The 21,970-nt window shown below is 48.4% G+C and overlaps 1 protein-coding gene across 5 annotated transcripts in view; it reads right to left on the bottom strand.

The window, feature by feature from the left end:
* Nucleotides 1-21,970, bottom strand: part of LOC142582228 (dipeptidyl peptidase 9-like) — a 155,207-nt gene that overhangs the window by 74,020 nt on the left and 59,217 nt on the right. For all 5 annotated transcript variants that reach the window (XM_075691678.1, XM_075691676.1, XM_075691680.1 and 2 more), the window contains 2 exons: nt 12,029-12,176; nt 10,271-10,427 (listed from right to left, as the gene is read on the bottom strand). In XM_075691678.1, the coding sequence (XP_075547793.1) occupies nt 10,271-10,427; nt 12,029-12,176 (305 nt within the window). The remainder of the gene's footprint in view (nt 1-10,270; nt 10,428-12,028; nt 12,177-21,970) is intronic.

Genomic DNA, 21,970 nt, shown 5'->3' with positions numbered 1-21,970 from the left:
CTTGAAGTGTGGAAAGGCTTATGTTGGCCAAACCGGCCGCTGCAATAATGAACGCTTGGGGGAACATGCCCGAAATTTAAGCAACTTAAAGGACAAGTACGCACATTTGGTCGCGCCGTAATTGAATGCACAGGATGCGAGGCTCGTTTGGGAGAGACGAAGATTCTCTGCAAGAGTGCCGACGCGACGGCGCGCGTCAGTTTGGAAGCGTTCCACATACACAAATATGGCAGCAAGTGCGTAAGCACCCCTTCTGTATCACCTTTTGCGGCAGAGCTTCATTTTTTGGAAGCAACTGCTTACTGATTTCATTGTATGTTAGTATCCCTTGCCTTTTGCTAGTTTTTCTAGTTTTTTCGTTTTCTTGTTTTTTCTGCGCCTGATTCCGTTGATTGCTGGCACGTTCGTTCATCGATGCGCATTGTCATTTTCCCCGATTGTATCACTCCCTTCCCCCTTTACTTCTGCCTTTCCCCTTATATAAGGTATCCGTCTTCCGTCAATAAAATTTAGTTGACAGTCAGTGCCTGTGTCCCGTCCTTCATACTTTGTGGTTGCATGTGTTTGCGCTGTAACAATTTTTATGTCAAGTATGCACCAACTCGCCCAGAAAGAAGTTTTAATGATATGCCTGCCCGTCCAGTGAGCAGACCTCCACTCTAGCACATATGCTCTGGGAGTGCGGGACGAGACACCCCAAATTCAGCATGGGGGAGTGGGACTCGCGTTTGCGTGAGCTCGCTCTAGACAAGCAAATCCTGGCTGTCCCGCGTGCCCATGACCGGGTCGGTGGGCTAGACCTGACAGTCCCAACACGGGACTAGCCGGGTGCGCGACGAGCGCCGCGTCCTCACCGGAACTCCAACAAATTTCTTTACTTGTCAGCCTTGCCATTCTTGCTGCCGCGCGCACGGAACGCCTTTCGAACATTATTACCATCAAAATTTGACACGATGCCAATGTTGTGTCTCATTTACAGCTGCAACACCCGTGACCCTCCCAGCAGGGCAATGCGGATTTTCTGATTTCCATTGGTAAAACGCGATCGACAGCGCCGTGAAGCCTGGATTAGGGCTGCACTTTGTGACAGGTATGTACAGTCGAACCCGGATATATCGAACCCGCATATTTCGAATTATTGGCTATATCGAACACACAGATTACCCCCTTGAAAATACTATGTAAAAGTATAGGAAAATTGCATAGTATACCGAATTTCATTTTCGGCGGACATTCGATATATCGAACGTGCGCCGCACCGCGCCCCTCGAAGGTGCGCTTTTCCCAAAGACATTCGTGTCCGGTCCTCAGGGGAAAACATTTCTGCAGTCAGTCAGAAGGCTCCTCCACTGCACATACGCGGCCGTCGCCTAGCGACGGAGACGCAGAGCCTTTCCCCCGTTCTTGCGCCCCACCGGCGCGAGCTCTCTCGCTCCTCCTCTACCGCCGGAATGTGCATTGGGCAAGGGCATTGGAGCTCAGTGAAGAGAGTGCGCGGCATGGAGACACGGCGACATTTCTAAGCCACGCTTCCTGGGAAAAGGGAGAGAGAGAGAGCGAAGGGTCGGCACGGTTGCTCATGGGCCAGGGGAGACAAGAGAGCCAGAGAGGGCTCAAAAAACGAACACAACGCCTTCGACGGCACATTCCGTCAATCTTTTTCCCCGCTCTCTTCTTTCTTTTCCCTTTGTCATTCCTTAGCAGTCGCGCTGACTGCCGCTCAAACTTTGGTTCTTTATTCTATGAACAGGCTTCGCTCGGACTGCTCCATCTGCGCATCGCGCATTTTCTTGTGTGTACCTGTGTTTCAACGTGCCGTGTGTAGCATGTATGATTGCGGTCATCTGGTGAGCTATGGCATTCGTGGACAAAAAGAGGAAGAATCTGGACTTTGCAGGAAAGCTTGAGGTAATCCGGCATGTCGAGAACGGAGAAAAGTCCTCCATGGCAGACGCATTCGGCATTCCGCGGTGTACTTTACGTACATTGTTAAAAAACGAGCAGGACATCAAGCTTAAAGCAGGTGAGGAAAGTAGCTCGGGAGCGTGTCGTGTGCGCGCTGCTGCTTTTGACAAATGGAGAAGGCACTCTATATGTGGTTTCTTGAAATCCGAGCAAGAAATATTCCCGTGGATGGCCCGATGTTAATCGAAAAGGTTTGCTACGGCTCTTGGCGAAGAGAACTTTTGCGGTGGCACTGGATGGCTGCAACAGTTTAAAAACCGCCACGGCATTGTAGGAAAGGCCATTTCAGATGAAAGTGGGGCCGTCAGCAGCCAGGAGATGCAGCCGTGGCTTTCTGAGGAGTGGCCGAAGATCACTGCGAAGTTTTCGCCTGCGGAAATCTTCAATGCAGACGAAACTGGTCTCCTTTGGCAAATGTCGCCGAATAAGACACTCGCTTTTCGTGGAACCTCATGCCACGGCGGTAAAATGAGCAAAGTGTGTGTGTCGGTGCTGCTTGCAGCCAACATGGACATGGCCATTCGTGATCGGGAAGAGCAAGTCACCGCGCTGCTTCAAGAACTGTAAACAGCTTCCCGTCCGCTACAGCTGTAATAGGAAGGCCTGGATGACACGTCAACTTTTTGTTGAATGGCTGCAGGCTTGGGACGCTGAGTTGGGCAAGTCGGGCCGCCGAGTTTGCCTTCTGGTAGACAACTGTTCGGCCCATCAAACGACTTGCAAGCTGCAGCACATCGAATTGAAGTTTCTCCCACCGAACACCACAGCGAGACTGCAGCCCCTCGACCAAGGTATCATAAAGGCATTTAAGGTAGGCTATCGGAAGCGACTTATTCAACGGCTCCTCGTAAACCTCCGCATGGGAACCGATCTCAAGATTGACTTGCTTGGCGCAATCCAGATGATTACCGGCGCTTGGGGCGACGTGAAGCAGGCCACAGTAGCCAACTGTTTCGGCAAGGCAGGCCTTGAAGTGGCCGGAGATGAATGTCCGGAAGCTTTAGATGACGATGAGTGCTTGGAGGACGCATTTCACGACTTGTCCAATTTTCCCGGCGCCGTCCCGTTTGAAGTTACTGTTGATGACTTCATTAACGCTGACAGCGAAATTCAAGCGGTAGCCAACCTCGCTGATGAGGACATTGTGGCCGGAATAGCTGGCGTTCAAGACGGCGATTCCAGCGACGACGAGGGCAACTGTGTTTTCGAAGAAACGGGCCTGTGCACAGCCACTGAAGTGGCGTCAGCGTTCAGCCTGATTTGGCGCTGTTGCGGCGGTATGGAAGGCACTGGGCTCTTGCACCTGGACAGTCTCGAGAAGATTGAGACTAGTGTTTTCAACTTCATTTCCCAGAGAAAAAAGCAGCCCAAAATTAGTGATTTTCTTTCTGTGAAATAAAGCGCTTTCATATTGTGTGCACAAGCTATGTGATTCGCGGCTGTTCCGATCGGTAAGCCACAATTTTTTATGATCGCAAGTGCTTTTTTGGCCTATATCTGTATATCGAATTTTTGCTATATCGAACTATTTTCCGATCCCCGTCGAATTCGATATATCCGGTTTCGACTGTATCGGCATATGCAGTTTACCTGTCTGTTTTTGTCATTACTGACTCATACGAATAATCTCGACGAGGACGCAAATGTGTGTTTGAGCTAGCGAAACAAACAATCTTTGATCTCGCGCGACCTGGTTGAATGAAGCGCAAAGTGTTTTATTTTTTTTTCTATCATCTCTGTGTGTCCGTCGCTAGAACATTGTCATTTCGCAACTTTACACCGTGCACACTTGCAGCTTTATAAACGCTCAGCGAATGCTTGTGGTGTCGGCGTAGTTATCTGCCGGAGCCAAGCACACACCTGCACTGCCGGGCTGACGGGGGAAACAGCATGCACTGTGGAAGTAGCTGATAGTCCTAGTTAGCAAGCATTACGAGTTGAAGTTTCGTCATTCTTTTTGGCGCCAAGTAATATTTACTTGTAGAAGGCTATTATGTTCATTTAGCGAATCGGGATGTAGTACGGTATGTACTAAGGCTCATTTTCCTGTGCGGCATCTTCTGGAGTCAAGTGGCACGTCTTATTGTCTGACTGACACATTTCAGAGGCGCCTTCGCTATCGCCCAGACATCTGGACTTCATACTGACACGCATACTTGTTTATCTTTTTCGGGTAAACGCTTTTCACCATCAAACGAATGTTATCGCTCAGCACGGGACGCGCCCGTATGTATCGGAAGATTCTCGAATGTTATCGATGGTTCTATCCACTGTCTGTTGTCGCCGAACCTTCTCTGATCTGATTGCATGTACGCGTGACGCGAATGGTGTAGAACTTTCTGGAAGACACGCGGGCACCAGCGATTACTCTCAAGCGTTCGATCGCTCATAAAAGCTGACGCGCTTTTCGACGATTTCGCTGATCGCCGACTGTGTTCGCTGCTATCATCGTGATTTAAGTGAAGCCTGTTTTTGTGGGCACACATTCGGCCAATAAACGTTAGTTTCGTCATCCACAGTATTGCTACTGTGTTCTTTGCCGTCACTACTACGTTACAACACCGACATTGTTTGTGTACATGCATCAGTTAAAAAAAAAACGCGGTCGACTGCTATGTCAGCATCACGGCGCGTTCTAAGAGAAAGACAGGCACCCCACAAACAGGGTGTATTACCGATTTTGGTCTTCTGACCAGTTTTTTTTTTTCATTTTTGTAGATGCACACACACTTTATGTGGGTAAATAACATATGCAACTTGGCGTGCTGATGGCCTCCCCACTGCCTGCTTATGTACAGTCACCGACTGATTTTCTGGACTCCAAAAATTCGGACATGCTCGATTATTCGGTCTGCTTCGCGGCACCGCCATTCCCCCCATAGACCATAATGTATAACAACTGCCGAAAGTTCAGACACCTTGCAACCTCTCTGATTTTTCGGACACTCCTTGAGCCAACTCGATCGAGAGCACCATGCACCGACTCTGACCAGTGCACGGTTCTACTAGCTGAGCGCCATTTTTGTTTTGAACGGAGCCTCCTTGCTGCCCCACGAAGTGGCGCTACTGGAAATCCCCCTCATCATCATTGTTTCTACCTGGTTCGATAGAGTTGCTACAGCAATTTCGGTCTCAGCTTAGTAAGCCATGCCAAGACAATGCAGCAGCTGATTTGTTTGTTTCTTTGTGCACGACGCTGCGAGTAGGCTACGTTTTTCGTTTTTGCGACTGGTGACGGCGTGGTGGTGTTTGCTTTGTGTGCTGTGTCGAGGTAGCGGTGATCTGATGCGGCATACGGAAACGTCGTGTCAAGTGTCTAATGGTGCCGACAGTGCCTGCGCAGATTGCGCTGGGGCATGCTGGCAAGCGAGTGCCGGGAGGCCTAGGATTTGTCGCCTTCCAATGTGCTCCCTACTAATGCTAAAAATGTTCTGCGGGGAGCTGCACAGCGGTTGCATTGCGATTCCGGACACCGTCTCATTTTACAGTTTCACACGTGCCGATACTGCTGTACTGGCATGCGCAGAACTCGATGACGGCGAGATCATTCGTCAGGGTTCTGCTGCACCGCCGAACGATGACTCCGAGTCGGAAGATGACGCACCATGTGCTACACTGCCGTCGCATGCGGAGCTAGTACAAGCAGTGACTGTGCTTCCAGCCGACTATAGTGACCATACGACCCTCTCAGAGATTCAGGCTTATCTGATTGCGCGTAAACAGAACAGCGTGAAATGGCCCATTCACGATTTCATCAAGCCTACTGCCGAGTCCGAATAAGTGCGTGGAAATAAAGGATTTCTTTCCTTTTTTTTCTTAATCTGCTTTTTCGGACACCTGTTTATTCGGAAATTTCCATAGTCCCCGTGAGGTCCGAATTAACGGTCTGCGACTGTATGTGCGCCTAGCACTATGGCACACCATAAAGTAACACATGCAGTGGTGAAACGTGATATTCGCCCTAAGAACTACACCTCATGCCCTATTCGAGTCATGCGTTTTTGTGCATACTCATACTGTTTTATTACTTATTCACTTTACACCACAGGCGCAGCAGTTTCAGGCCAAGGAGGAGCTTGTAAAGAGTTGCCAAAGCTCTTCTTCCAGCCGTTCGTCACACTGAAGAAACCTCCAAGTACCAAGCATTCACTAGCGGGCTCGATGGCTAGTTGACTATGACAAAATAATATGACGGCGCATTCAAGTTGTTTCGATCTTGTCTCACACGCTGCTTGTTTGGTCACGAGCCTCGCATGGGGCGGCCGTTGTGGCGCACAGCAGCGCCTGCCAAATTGTTTCTCGTGGCCACCGCACGATGGCACCACAATGCATCGCAAAAGGCAGATTGACTGCCTGTTCAGCGCAATGTAGTCAGCAACTTTGATTTCACAAGGAAAACTACAAGTGAGGCATTTTTCATCCTATTCGACAATAGCTTGAAAATTATCATCGTTTGCTGCCCACTGAATAGGAACAAAACAACTCTTTGCTGCAGTTACTACCGTATTTACTCGCGTATAACCCGCCCTTGCATATAACCCGCACCCCTAACTTTGAACCCCATGAAATAAAAAAAAATATCCTCGCGTATAACCCGCACACTTACCTGAAAAAATGAGGACTAGGAAGTTACAACTGAGCAAACAGTCACCATTTTAGTTTTCAAAACAAATATATTTGAAAACGACTGCCGCAACGTTGTCAGTGCTGTCGTTCAATTGTCAATCGTCGCCACTCTCACTGCTGCCGTCTGAGGCTTCATCGCCGCTCTCAAAGACGTAATCATCTTCGGTACCATCTAGGCTGTTGCTTATGGCACACTTCTTGAAACTCTTGCGTACCATGTCGGCCGGGATCATCCCCCATGCATCTACGATCCACTGGCACAGCAGTGCAATATCTGGCCTTCGCACGCGTCCCGTCGGCGTAAGGGCGTAAAGGCCATCGGCCATCCACTGGGCATATAGCCGCTTCACGTGAGCCTTGAAAGGCTTATTGATGCACACGTCGAGTGGTTGGAGCATGGAAGTCATGCCGCCAGGTATTACGACAAGGTCTGTGCCGTTGTCAGCGAGGCGAGCTTTCACCGCGTCAGTGCAGTGGCCTCGGAACGAATCCAGCACCAGCATCGAACGGCGTGCCAACAAGGCACCTGGTCTTTTTTCCCAGATTGCTTGAATCCAGTCAATGACTAGGTCACTGCTCATCCACGAGTTATCTTCCACTCGCACAACAATTCCTGGGGGAAGTGGTGTACTCGGTAGAGTCTTGCGCTTGAATATTACATACGGGCGCAGTTTGGTGCCGTCGGCCAAAGCAAACAACATCACTGTGCAGCGCAGCTTGGTGTTGCCGCCAGTCAGCACACTAACAGATTTTGCGCCCTTTTTTTCCAGGGTCGTGTCCATAGGCATCTCGAAATATACTGGCGTTTGGTCAGCATTTCCCAGCTGAGATAGCAAGTAGTTGCGCTCTTTCCTCAGTCCGATGACGTAACGTTGAAAGTTGAGCAGCTTCTCCTCGTAAGCGTCGGGAAGCCGCTGGCACATGGTAGTTCGCCGCCGCATCGAAAATCCATGCCTGGCCATAAAGCGCTGCAGCCATCCGCGGCTCGCATGAAACTCGCGTGGAATGTGCATTTCCCGGGCCAGCTTCAGGGCTTGCATCTGCGCCATCTCTGTAGACACAGCGTGGCCACGACTCCTCTGCTCCTCGATGAATTTTGCAAGCTGCGTCTCGAGGTGAGGGTACGCGCCAGTCTTCGGGCCGCGAAACGCTCGCCTGTCCTTGTTCGCAGCTTCGAGAGAGTCTTTTTTCTTCCGCCAGTCGCGAATGCAAGATTCGTCGACATCGTTCTTTCTCGCAGCAGCTCTGTTGCCGATTTGTTCAGCAGCGGCGACGATCCTGAGTTTCTCCTTCGCCGTGAATGATTGCCGCCGAGACACACTCATGATGCCTAGACAAGGCTGGCGAACTGTGCAAACTGGGCGTACAAGAAACGGCACCTTACTCAAGGCCCATCAACGTCTGAACAAAGCGTATGCAAAGCATGCGAAACGCGTGGCCCTTTGTAACGGTGGTGGCTTGCGCCCCCTAGCCTAGGATTCCCCCCCTTTTTTTCCCCCGTAATTTTGTTCGTATTGTGAACTGTAATTTGTCCCTCTTTTATAGACTCACTCGTCCCTAGCCCCTTTTGCACCAATCTTCCAACCTACTCTTTGTCACCACTACCCTTCTCTCATCCACACGTCCGTCCTCCCCTGCAAATCCCAGGGCACCCTCTATATCTATCGCCGCGTCTTCGGCAATGTCCGGACGAAGTGTTCTGCACCGCAAAACGATATGCTCCATGGTCTCCGCTTCCACGTGGTCTTCTTTCAGTCCATACTGGCCTTCGGTGGTCAAAAGGTTGGTGCAATATTAATATGCACTGCAACACACGTTGATGTCGATGGGGATGCGGACTCTGCACGGCAGGCCGCGCGTTGCCGTGAAGCCGACCCGCCGAGCCCCCCTTCTCCGGAATATTCGCGTATTACCCGCACCCCCACTTTTTAAACACATTTTTTCAATTTTTGGTGCGGGTTATATGCGAGTAAATACGGTATTTTGACTAAGGCAGATGAATGTGTGGTTAAGGTTTATTGTAGCAATCAAGGGTTCTCACAGGTACAGGGTCAATGTGGTATTATGTGCTGCACAACACATAATAAAGAAGAAAGCATTTAGCCAATCCCAGCAGCGTTCCTGTCCTCTGTTTCTTCCTTTCCAAGTGATCCATCGAACTTAGCTTATGCTATTCAGAGAAAGCCATTGCTGGGGGATGGGAGTGGAACAGCAGTTATGGTGGCAATACACACACTGCCACTTCCTTGGACGTTCAGCACTCACTGTGCCCAGGGGCTTGTCTGAGAACCAGTGTACAGTCGAACCCGGCTATATCGAACTCGCCAAAAAACGCCTATCAGTTCGATATAGAGCATAATTCGATATAAGCCTGCTAAATAATTGGATGTCATAAAAGCACATACCATTTATAAAATCACTTTATTGATGAAACTAGCCTAGTTTCGCACGAAATAGTCCTGCATTTTCTTCTGCTTGGGCAATTTCGCTGCGTGCGAGGCACGCACTTTTCCACTTTGTTTAAGGAGTCGGAACAGCTGAGGCCGCAACATTCCGCATTCGCGCAGAAGCACCGGACTAGTGCGAGCGCACCAATCACTTCGGAGGATGTGGGCTAAAGACGGTTGCTGCTTTCCTCGTTGTGCCAATTTTCACTTGTGCTCGGCACGATGTTGGCAATGTAGTCGTTTTCGGGCTCTCCCGTGGTCGCGACACCATCATTTGCGCTCACCAACTCGTTCACCGTTGATTCGTCAACAGCTTCCGGAAATTCTGACAGCTCGCTTCAAACTTCGGCAACAACGGCAACGGCTTCGTCGCATTAATCAGAATTTACAGTCATCACCGAGCACGCGGAAGTCGGTACGGCTGAAGCTATTTTGGATGAACCCTTCGTACACGGCCGTGCGTACGCGTCGGGGGCCACGGGCACTACGGGCACCGGGTCGCGAGTTAGGCCGCTTTAGCCCTAATTTCCCCCTTCAAGATTGTGCCGAGAGTGCACCTCGGAATCTTGTATGTTGCGGGGACATCCGACTTGTCACCGCGTTCGACCCGATTTATGATTTCGAGCTTCACGACGAAAGGCGAATTCTGCCGCTTCATCACGGCAACACTTCGGGAGAAGGCGCACACAATGAATCAGATAAGCAGCAAGACAACTCGCACTTTCGCCATCTTGCACGACGAGGGCACAAGAGCCTCTGATTGGCTGTCTGAGCAAGTGCTGCGGGCGGGCGGGCCAGGATCATTTTTTGTAGGGGGGTGTCGGCGGCTCCGAGGTAGCACGGTCACGTAGGGAGAGCGGTTAGATGGAGCCGCGCCGCCGGGTTTTCCCGTCACCGCGAGGGAAAGCGAACTTCCGGGGGCACTTTCCGCCGCTTGACGTTCGATATATCGGGAGCCGCTACTAGTTTTGTTCGACGTAAGCGTAATTTTTGTTATATATACTCATTGTAACTATACCGTGTCCAGAAATTGTTCGATATATGGAATGATTCGATGTAACCGGGTTCGATATAGTCGGGTTCGACTGTATAGATGTCTTTTATACATGAGCCACAGAATAATGCATACATTTATTATGGTCAGAAGGTGAGTGTGACTTATCTGGTTCCCAAAATTAATCGTCAGAGAGCCTTGGAGTTTGTCAAATGGCTAAGATGCTGGACTGGCTTACCGTGTCCCGAGGGCAGTGGAAGGGCCGTGCAGGGAGCCTGGCCATCTGTGCGTAGCCGCAGGAGGTAAAGATGCCGGAAGCCGGATTCTTCACTGGCCCACAGGAGGCGCAGCTCCTGGGGAGACTCTGGCCGCAGGAAGATCAGTACATCATGCACCTGCAGGCAAAGAAAAATGGAGGCTTTCTTAACAACACCGGTTGGCTCCAACAAACATTGGGAGCCTCCACAAAGAGCACAACTGGCAATAAAGGGGATATTAACACGTGGAGAACCTCAACACATAAATAGGCAATGTATGTATCAAGTGTCAAGAATGTCACACTTGTTTGATGCAGTGTGGTGACACCAAGCTCCAAGCCAGATAACTCTGAGCTTCAATTAATGAAGTTACTGATGTTCTAACTAAGTTTCGCAGACTAGTGTGTTATCAATGTCTGTTTCCAGCAAAGTTGCCGGCACGCTGGCGTATGGGTGCTTCACATAGATGCCGATGTTGCTTTTATCAAATGGTAAGTGCCCGCACTGTTTATAGAACCACAGCTTATCCTACAGTTCTAAAATATTATGTGGATCCCACGCACTGTGGGAATCAATGTAAGCAAAGCTCCCTGTAATGTTTACGTCGACTGAGAATAATTGGCAGTGATGTTTACAACAAATGTGTAAGTTTGTCAGCATTTAGTGCAATACTAAAGCGACGAGTTGATGTTTAATGTTTCTTGATTTACATAGTGTTTATTTTTCAGAAATAGTAAAAAAAGTACTGCACCGTATATTAAACGTAATTTTATCCAGTCTGTCCAGAAACTACAGCCATATCTAGTAGCAGCGTTTCCTTGCCTCCTCACGTCATTTTTTCCCTCTCCCACCCTCCCTCATGTATGTGAGTTGTGAGTGAAGAATGGCAAGGCTGTTATTCCCTCATTTCATAACTGTGTCGGTTATACCCAATCGATTCTCCATATGTCCCTATCTACCATTCCATCTACCTCCCCTCTGGACCATGTGCATTAGTAAAAAGTAAGTGCTGCAGTTTCTGCATTGCTCTTGCATGGGGTCACAGATAACTACAACAGTCTAGAGGGTATTGTGGTGGCGCCCATGGAGCTCCAGAGGGCATTGTAGCAACATGATGGAAATGAATTTCTCATGTCTTTTTTTCTCTGCCATGCTCCTGCAATTGATATACAAGCTCTAAACCACCTCCCATTGCGGTGTGCAAGACAGTGACAGCAGCAGCAGTTGGAAAAGTTGAAGAAACAGACAAGGAAAGCTTCAATTTAAAAATTCAGCTTTTTCTCCCAGTTCAGTGTCAAATTAAAATTTAATTGTGCGGTTTAACTCTTCAAAACAGCACAGTGGGGGATGCCGTTAATGAACCTGAAGTTCTTTAACATGCACCTAGATGTAAGTACACAAGTATTTTAGCATGTTACTCTCATGAAAATGCAGCTGTTGTGGTCATGAATCAAACCTGCAACCCCATGCACTGCAGCGGAAGGCCATGGCCACTGTGGCAGGTCTCAGTATTGCCAGTGTGAAAGCAGCTACAAAGTTAACTATGCAAACCAATGACATCAGACAACTTTGACTGCGCGGGTCTCTCTTGCATGAATATCCTGTAAGTCAGAGTAGCAAAGTATTTTTTCTCTCCGCTTCATCCTCACTTCAAAGTAGCCGGCCACACAGCAGTCCTTGCTCAGCAGACAAAAGACAGTCGTGGAGCCGATAACAAAACAGTGATCACTGCTACATACATTGATCCAGACTTGGGAGGTCTCCTGCCAGAGGAGGAGGGACTGTGCCGATGCTTGCTGCAAACCCTCAGGGGGTTGGAAGCAGCTCAGCGGGAACAGCACAAGCTGCAGTCGTTGCTGTGGACGGTCAAGCAGCTCTGCCCACACCCTGCACAAGCACGAGGACACACAAGGCACTGAGCACCGTATGCTGGACAACAAACCATACCTTTTAAAGAAGCACAGGGCTCATGGCCAGTTCCCTTTTCCTTGGCAGTTCTTTTCTGATGTGTCTTTTTTTGTACTGTTACTGCTGAAAATTGTCTCATTAAAATGTAACAGGCCCTAAAACACATTTATGAAAGATATGGAATATGTCTGGTAAAGAAGAGCATCCTTTCACAAATAATTTACATGAAAGCAAAAGAAACTTGCAGTTTTGCCCAAAGGGCAAAGCATTGACAGCGATAGCAAGGTTGGGCTTGGACTCTTCGGACGGTGTCCATAGATAGACTCTTTTCGCGGAACTGTTTACCCTAGTCTAGAGGAACGAGATGGTGCCTTCAACAGGGTGCTGCACGTTGCCTCAGCAAGAGCGCACAAATAAGAAACCATTACAACTTCTGCCCTGCTACAGTACAATCAGCTGTCAGAAATGCAACTGAGTGTTCGCTAATGCACTGTGTTCAATTCATGCTTAAAAATGTGGAATGGTAGAGGGAAGATGTGCGCAGTAGTTGGCTGCCGAAGTACACGGATCGCTGCTAAATACGGACTGTCTGTGTTGCCGGCTCTTCGCGATGCATGGCTTGTCTCTAGGATAAGAAAATTAATCCACTCATCTGCCAGCGTTGTATCACTAACCTCCAAAGAACGAGAAGAAAGGGGGTTTCGAAGAAGAAGAAAGGGAACGAGGAGAAAGGGGGAACCCACAACCTTTGCATTTCGCAAAATGCGAAGGTTGTGGGTTCGGTTCCCACCTGCAGCAAGTTGTTTTTTCATCCACTTTAATTTCCATTAATTTATCGTTTCATTACTTCATTTATTAGCACAAGTAATTTCCCCTAGGTTGTCCTTGGTGTCAGTGTTTGTTGGCTTCTTATGATATAACCTCCAAAGAAGGAACTTCAACCGCGGAACACTGGCAACAGTGAGTACAGCTCATTACACACTGACAAAGGGACTAGCGCTGCTTGTTGGCATAATAAGTTTCTTATAGATTGTTTGTCCGTCCGTCCGTCCATCCGTCCGTCCGTCCGTCCGTCCGTCCGCCCGCCCGCCCGCCCGCCCGCCCGCCCGCCCGCCTGTCTGTCTGTCTGTCTGTCTGTCTGTCTGTCTGTCTGTCTGTCTGCCTTTCTGTCTTATTATCTATCTATCTTATACGTTATCTATCTTATACGTTATCTAGTGTGCAGCGGTGCCATAGAGGTAGAACACCCGCCTCGCGTGCAAGAGGTCCGTGGTTCGAATCCCGGTGCCGCGCAACTTTCCACCGGATTAAAAAAAATAATTCGCGTGTTGATAAAATTGCATAAACAGGCCTGGAGTGTGGCCTGATCCCGGTGACCAGAACCGGTAACGCACTCCCTCACCAGAGCAGGATTGGCCACCCTGGTGTAGTACTTGGCCACAACCTCCTATATGAACACAACAATCAAACCCCGGCCCTCAGTCCCCAGCAGCTGCGAAGCAACTGACCACGGCAGCGGTCAGACCTGCGACGCAGCAGAGGGTGCCAAGAATCCCTGGCTCCGGACTGGCTGCCATTGGAATATGAACCTGGCAACGCTGAACGCTAGAATGTTATCTAGTGAGGTGAGTCTAGCAGTACTACTGGAGGAATTAGAGGGCAGTAAATGGGATATAATAGGGCTCAGTGAAGTTAGGAGGCCAAAAGAAGCATATACAGTGCTAAAAATATACGTCCTGTGCTACCGGGGCTTAGCGGAGAGACGAGAACTAGGAGTCAGAATCCTGATTAATAAGAATATAGCTGCTAACATACAGGAATTCTATAGCATTAACGAGAGGGTGGCAGGTCTTGTTGTGAAACTTAATAAGAGGTAAAAAATGAAGGTTGTACAGGTCCACGCCCCTACATCCAGTCATGATGACCAGGAAGTCGAAAGCTTCTATGAAGACGTGGAATCGGCGATGGGTAAAGTCAAAACAAAATACAGTATACTGATGAGCGACTTCAATGCCAAGGTAGGCAAGAAGCAGGCTGGAGACAAGTCAGTGGGGAAATATGGCATAGGATCTAGGAATAGCAGGGGAGAGTTATTAGTATAGTTTGCAGAACAGAATAATATGCGGATAATGAATACCTTCTTCCGCAAGCGCGATAGCCGAAAGTGGACGTGGAGGAGCCCGAACGGCGAGACTAGAAATGAAATAGACTTCATACTCTGTGCTAACCCTGGCATCATACAAGATGTGGACGTGCTCAGCAAGGTGCGCTGCAGTGACCATAGGATGGTAAGAACTCGAATAAGCCTAGACCTGAGTAGGCAACGCAATAAACTGGTACATAAGAAGCCGATCAATGAGTTAGTGGTAAGAGGAAAATTAGAGGAATTCCAGATCAAGCCACAGAACAGGTATTCGGCTTTAACTCAGGAAGAAGACCTTAGTGCAAATAAAAGTGAGGCGTGCAGACAGGACACAAGAGTAGAGAAGCGTTCGTGTTGTCCACTTCTCTACTCTTGTGTCCTGTCTGCACGCCTCACTTTTATTTGCATAATGAATCCTTACCAACTAGCTCAGCTTTCTGTCGTTCTAAGACCTTAGTGTTGAAGCAATGAACGACAATCTTGTGGGCATCATTAAGGAGTGTGCAACAGAAGTCGGTGGTAACTCCGTTAGACAGGATACCAGTAAGCTATCACAGTAGACGAAAGATCTGATCAAGAAACACCAATGTATGAAAGCCTCTAACCCTACAGCTAGAATAGAACTGGTAGAACTTTCGAAGTTAATCATCAAGCGTAAGACAGCTGACATAAGGAAGTATAATATGGATAGAATTGAACATGGTCTCAGGAACGGAGGAAGCCTAAAAGCAGTAAAGAAGAAACTAGGAATTGGCAAGAATCAGATGTATACGTTAAGAGACAAAGCCGGCAATATCATTACTAATATGGATGAGATAGTTCAAGTGGCTGAGGAGTTCTATAGAGATTTATACAGTACCAGTGGTACCCACGACGATAATGGAATAGAGAATAGTCTAGAGGAATTCGAAATCTCACAGGTAACGCCGGAAGAAGTAAAGAAAGCCTTGGGGAGCTATGCAAAGGGGGAAGGCAGCTGGGGAGGATCAGGTAACAGCAGATTTGTTGAAGGATGATGGGCAGATTGTTCTAGAGAAACTGGCCACCCTGTATACGCAATGCCTCATGACTTCGAGCGTACTGGAATCTTGGAAAAACGCTAACATAATCCTAATCCATAAGAAAGGGGACGCCAAAGACTTGAAAAATTATAGACCGATCAGCTTACTGTCCGTTGCCTACAAAGTATTTACTAAGGTAATTGCAAATAGAATCAAGAACACCTTAGACTTCCGTCAACCAAAGGACCAGGCAGGATTCCGTAAAGGCTACTCAACAATAGACCATATTCACACTATCAATCAGGTGATAGAAAAATGTGCGGAATATAACCAACCTTTACGTATAGCTTTCATTGATTACGAGAAAGCGTTTGATCCAGTCGAAACCTCAGCAGTCATGGAGGCATTGCGGAATCAGGGTGTAGAAAAGCTGTATGTAAAAATACTGAAAGATATCTATAGCGGCTCCACAGCCACCGTAGTCCTCCATAAAGAAAGAAACAAAATCCCAATAAAGAAAGGCGTCAGGCAGGGAGATACGATCTCTCCAAAGCTATTCACAGCGTGTTTACAGGAGGTATTCAGAGACCTGGATTGGGAAGAATTGGGGATAAGAGTTCATGGAGAATACCTTAGTAACCTGCGATTCGCTGATGATATTGCCTTGCTTAGTAACTCAGGAGACCAACTGCAATGCATGCTCACTGACCTGGAGAGGCAAAGCCGGAGGGTGGGTCTAAAAATTAATCTGCAGAAAACTAAAGTAATGTTTAACAGTCTCGGAAGAGAACAGCAGTTTACGATAGGTAGTGAGGCACTGGAAGTGGTAAGGGAATACATCCACTTAGGACAAGTAGTGACTGTGGATCCGGATCATGAGACTGAAATAATCAGAAGAATAAGAATGAGCTGGGGTGCGTTTGGCAAGCATTCTCAGATCATGAACGGCAGGTTGCCATTATCCCTCAAGACAAAAGTGTATAACAGCTGTGTCTTACCAGTACTCACGTAGGGGGCAGAAACCTGGAGGCTTAGGAAAAGGGTTGTACTTAAACTGAGGACGACGCAACGAGCTATGAAAAGAAGAATGATGGGTGTAACGTTAAGGAATAAGAAAGCAGATTGGGTGAGGGAACAAACGCGAGTTAATGACATCTTAGTTGAAATAAAGAAAAAGAAACGGGGGGGGGGGGGCATGGGCAGGACATGTAATTAGGAGGGAAGATAACCGATGGTCATTAAAGGGACACTAAAGGTTACTATTAAGTCAACGTGGACTGTTGAAATACCATCACAGAAACCTCGAAACGCTTGTTTCGTGCCAAGGAGAGACTTATTTTAAGAGAAAATGCGTTCTGAAGCGTCCGCGTACCTCTAGCGCAGTTCAAATCGCCCGCCCTCCGATCGAGGAGTACTGACATCATGGTCTCATAGTGACGTTGCGCCATCGGTGAGTAGAACGGCGTCCGCAGACGGCGCTACGGCTTTTCTGCGCAAAACGCGAACGCGCGGCCAGAAACAGAGCCAAGACAGAGCCGACAGCAGAGCGATAGCGGGAGTATGGTGGCTAGCGGAAGGAGAAACGAATTACGTCCCACATTACGTCCCACGGCACACGGAGAGTCCGTTTTCGTTAAACTATAGGCTGCGGCGAGCTCGCAGCGTGGTCGACGTGGTCTATGAGAAGCGACGAGCCTTTTCGCACTCGCAACAGGGCATAAAAATGTGCGAATCGATGCAAAACTCGGCCTAGAAACGCGCTTCGCCACAGCCAGGGCCCAATACGACCCAAGCTCGCACGACCCAGATGTCGTTTCCCGCACCGCCACCAGGCGCCGCTACTATACCTTAAACTCCAGCGCAAGGCGCCCATAAGCTGGTACTTCATTCTATGACGCTAACTTCGACGCTCGTCGCAACGGACCCTGACACCGACAGATTGGCTCGCGATGGTGGGCTCAACTTCAGCGATTTGAGCACCGATGGGCGCGACCTGCTGCTGAGGGCTCGCACTGCCGGCGTCGTTGCGTACTACGACGGCGGCCTCGACACTGGCTCTCCGGAGCGGGAAAGCAACGAGGGCTTCCCACAACATCACATGGACGTGGCATTCTCGCTGCTTATTCCAAATGAAAGTTTCGCGAGCCAGCAGAACCCTCACAGCACGACGCGATAACGAAACTACTGAAACTCCAAAGCGTGCGCGGCGCAGAGTCGAGCGCGCAGTCGAGCGAAAACGATACCTTTCGAACACCCATATTACTGAAGGGTAACGTCAAAATGTTATTTTTTCTTAGAATCGAATAGACGTAGACAAGTAGCATTTTTTTCCGTCTTATAATCGAATGAAATGATATTTTTAATACGAGTAGTTGAGTATTAGTAACACAAATTATGAGGAGTCCTTTCGTCATCGGGCTAGTACCGGAATGTCGCTGGGGAGTCTCAAATCATGTCATGCATTTACCTCAATTTCTCGGTTACTAAAGCTCTGTTCGCGATTATATTGACGCCTTAGACGTTCTAGAACATTGCTCTACCACTTTAACTTGAGTTTCTGGTAACCTTTAGTGTCCCTTTAAGGGTTACGGACTGGATTCCAAGGGAAGCACAGCAGAAAGTTAGGTGGTGGATGAGATTAAGAAGTTTGCTGGGACAACATGACCACAATTAGTACATGACTGGGTTAGTTGGAGAAGTATGGGAGAGGCCTTTGCCCTGCAGTGGGCGTAACCAGGCTGAAGATGATGATGATGATGATGATGATGATGACATTATCTATACACATCCACCTCAACTCACGCAAACTTATGCCCGTGCTAGTGCCAACGTATCAAGAATACAGTAGAAACCTGTGATAACAAAATCCTGCAACAACGAAATTCTCGCAACAACGAAACATTTTCGTATCCCCGGCGAACGCCCATAGGATTCAATGCATTTTATACCTCTAGGCAACGAAATGTCGCTGTAATGCAATCTTGCGCCAATGAAATTTGCCGGAACATTACTCTGCATATTACCTACTCACATAAGGCTAGCAGGCTCAAAAATGTGCTCAAATCTGATTGTTTTGCACTAAAACTGCGAAAAATACTACCACATTACACTTACGTGGCGCCGCCATTTTTGTTGACAAGAACATCCAAGCACCGGCAGCGATTAATGCGCTGAAAACATGTCATGGGCGCCATCTTGTTTGTTGATCGCCCGTTTGAAACAGTACGCATGTTGCTACCCACATCTGACGACGGTTTTTGCACGCCTACTAGGCGAGATCGTAGATCGTTGTTCGAAACGCACATTCAGTTTGCGTTCCTTATGGCTGACAACTCAGCGAGGCCTAGGCCAATTGCATCAGGCGAAACTGAACGTGCGTTTCATATAACAATCGCCGATCGCGGTAGTGCACTCCATAATGTGCGCCTCAGTGAAAAAATGCAGCAAAAACAAGGAAATCCATGCCCCACTAATATGGAATTGTTTATGGCGCTTGAGATGGCGGTCGTAGCATATGGAATGTCATGCATTGGGCCATGATTGAGCGACCATCCAGGAATACGCATCCTTTGCTTCAAGAACGCTGGTTTTGGTGCCACCCGACAGGCATCGCGTGCGGATTTGGCACCGGACGTAGATTTGCGCGAAAGGGCCACTATCTCGATCGCTTGCCTTTACGTACACGAGATACGATCACTTTTGCGCTCGGCATTGGACGCGTCGGCGCCTATAGGCAACAGCGTGGGCTGGTGAAATGCTGCTGCATGTGCTGTTGCTCTGTGTCTGGTGCCGACGCAAAATCTCGCAAAAGTGATTGTATCTCCGAAAACAATTGACCGAGAATACTGCACTACGGCAGTACTGCCACTGCTGGTCGACGTATGCAGCACACTTTGTACTGTCGGCAATGTGGTTCTATATCCTCGAGCAAAGCTTGCAACGTAGGCTAACAGAATTTTGACAGTAAAGCATTGTTCTGCGATGCATTACCTATCTGTGCTGGCTCTTTCTGCAACAACGAAATTCCCACAAAAATGAATTTTTTCACGTTCCCCACTGATTTCGTTATTGCGAGGTTCAACTGCAAATGAATGGGCACACACTTGAATCAATGCGCCTAAGCATGGATGATGGCGACTACACCGACAATGCACGAATGTATGGAGCTAAACGTGATGGTCCACAGAGCAAGCAAGTGACTAAAGATAATACGTCTTTGCTACAAGCTATTACAAAGTACAGAACATCTACATTCCAAGCCCAATTTTGCGCAGCAAGAACAAATCTATCTCAATGTTGCCAGTGAAAAGAAAGCACACTGCTATAGATTTAGAAACAAAGTACTTCTAACTGATGAAGCGATCATCGCGAACGTGCTTGCATTGGATAGCGACAGTGTGGCCATGACGGCAACGCTGACTCAGTAGGACAGGCTGCCTCAACATTGTCCCCACAGGCGGTCCTGTAAATGATTCAGTCTCTCATGGGCTTGTTTTCGCAAGGGACCTTTGGCTTCCCTACGTGGAGACCCTGGATACCTTGGAGAAGGGCGTTGGCAAGCTTTGCGTAAAGCAAGCAAGGCTGACAGACATGCAGTTTTCTCGTGGAAGCTAGTGGAAAGTACATGGCGAGATGTATGTGGCGATCACATCTCGGCGTTCCTTCTGGATTTCTCAAGCTGCGATGCTGCCGCAGTAACCTTCCCACATTTTTTTAAAAGGCACCTTTTGGGGCCACCAAAGCGATGCCTCTGGGGAGCTCGTATGACACTTGCCGCCCATGACCCCTCTCCGCAGTTATAGCAGTGCCATTCTTGAATGCCGACAGCCGTGGCTTGTTAACAACACGTGATCGGAGCGAGCAGGAAGTAGAGTTAAACAGTTCAACGAGGCAAAACAATCACAAGCCAGATGGGGGAAGGTGGTGGGGAGGGGAACTGGCCTCCCTGCCATTAGTTTTTTCGGAACAGCTACGCCATTCCCCATTTTGATTTTTTTTTCATGCAACCCGGTTACAACAATTATCGGTTTAACGTAAGAGCTCTGAAGAATCCCACAATGTCTAGAGAATTAATAAAGGGAAAATGAGACATCCTCCCATACGTAGCAAATTTCTACAAAGGAAACCCATGCGGGTTCCTTGAAAGAAAAAGCATCTTAGTTGAAGAGAAATTTGTCCGGGTCCGGGACTCAAACCTGGGACCACCGCTCTTCCGGGACAGCCGCTCTACCAACTGAGCTAACCAGGTGGCTATCAGATGGAAGGGGAAGTCAAATTCATCAACAACTCAAAGCAAAGGCAAGAGTTTGATGTAATAGCTCTGTGGAAACCCTCAAGGTGGAGAGAAGTATTTAATAAAAGGAAAATGAGACATCCACCCAAACGTAGCAAATTGCTACAACAGCAATGTTTCAGGGAGGGCAGTTACCTGTTCCAGGAGCTGGCAACATACAGCAGCCCTACCTGAAACGCTGCTTTCTGTAGCTGACGGCTGGCAGCGACACAAGTTTATGCTTGCCCTTTCACGGCAGCAGCTCACAGCTTCATAAGCGCAGACACATTTGCATTTTTTTTTTATTGAAGGGCCCCTGAAACGGTTCGGACAAATTTTGTAGATGCATAGGGTACAGCTACAGTCAATCATTCGCACCACAATTTGTGTGAAGCATCTCATATTAAGAGAGCTACAGACGATTACAAGTTACCCTCCTCCATAGCCATGCATTTTCTCCTCAACTCACCCGCCGAGGGATCGGGGCTAAGGGTAAGGTGCTTCACTGGCTCAGTGTCATGATGGCACGTCGTTTCGTCTACTTCCGGTTCTCAAAGAACGCAATCGTAAAGCCTCTCCAACCTCTCCACCAGCTGCTTGGCAGTCAAAGCTATTGAAGCAGCGTACGCTGCGAGCATTCTGTCGCATCGCCGAACGTGTCTGGTATTCCGGTAACCACGGGCAAGCTGGGTGTTTCGACGAATCAGTGGAGGCATAAACTCAAGGTGATGAAGGAACTTCAGCGTAAACGTACGTGAGTGGCCTGATCGGTCTGCACGGTCTACCCACCTGATGACGCAGAGCTTAACCAGCCAATTAAAGAGCTAATATTGCTCTCATCATCATCATCATCATCAGCCTGGTTACGCCCACTGTAGGGCAAAGGCCTCTCCCATATTTCTCCAACTACCCCGGTCACGTACTAATTGTGGCCATGTTGTCCCTGCAAACTTCTTAATCTCATCCACCCACCTAACTTTCTGCTGCGCTTCCCTTCCCTTGGAATCCAGTCCGTAACCCTTAATGACCATCGGTTATCTTCCCTCCTAATTACATGTCCTGCCCACGCCCCCCCCCCCCCGTTTTTTTTTCTTTATTTCAACTAAGATGTCAGTAACTCGCGTTTGTTCCCTCACCCAATCTGCTTTCTTATTCCTTAACGTTACACTCATCATTCTTCTTTTCATAGCTCGTTGCGTCGTCCTCAATTTAAGTACAACCCTTTTCCTAAGCTTCCAGGTTTCTGCCCCCTACGTGAGTACTGGTAAGACACAGCTGTTATACACTTTTGTCTTGAGGGATAATGGCAACCTGCTGTTCATGATCTGAGAATGCCTGCCAAACGCACCCCAGCTCA

Source organism: Dermacentor variabilis, chromosome 5 (genome assembly GCF_050947875.1).
Source record: "Dermacentor variabilis isolate Ectoservices chromosome 5, ASM5094787v1, whole genome shotgun sequence".
Classification (NCBI taxonomy): Eukaryota; Metazoa; Arthropoda; class Arachnida; order Ixodida; family Ixodidae; genus Dermacentor; species Dermacentor variabilis.
Note: the sequence above shows the minus strand (reverse complement) of the source record. Positions and strands in the feature narration are given on the sequence as shown.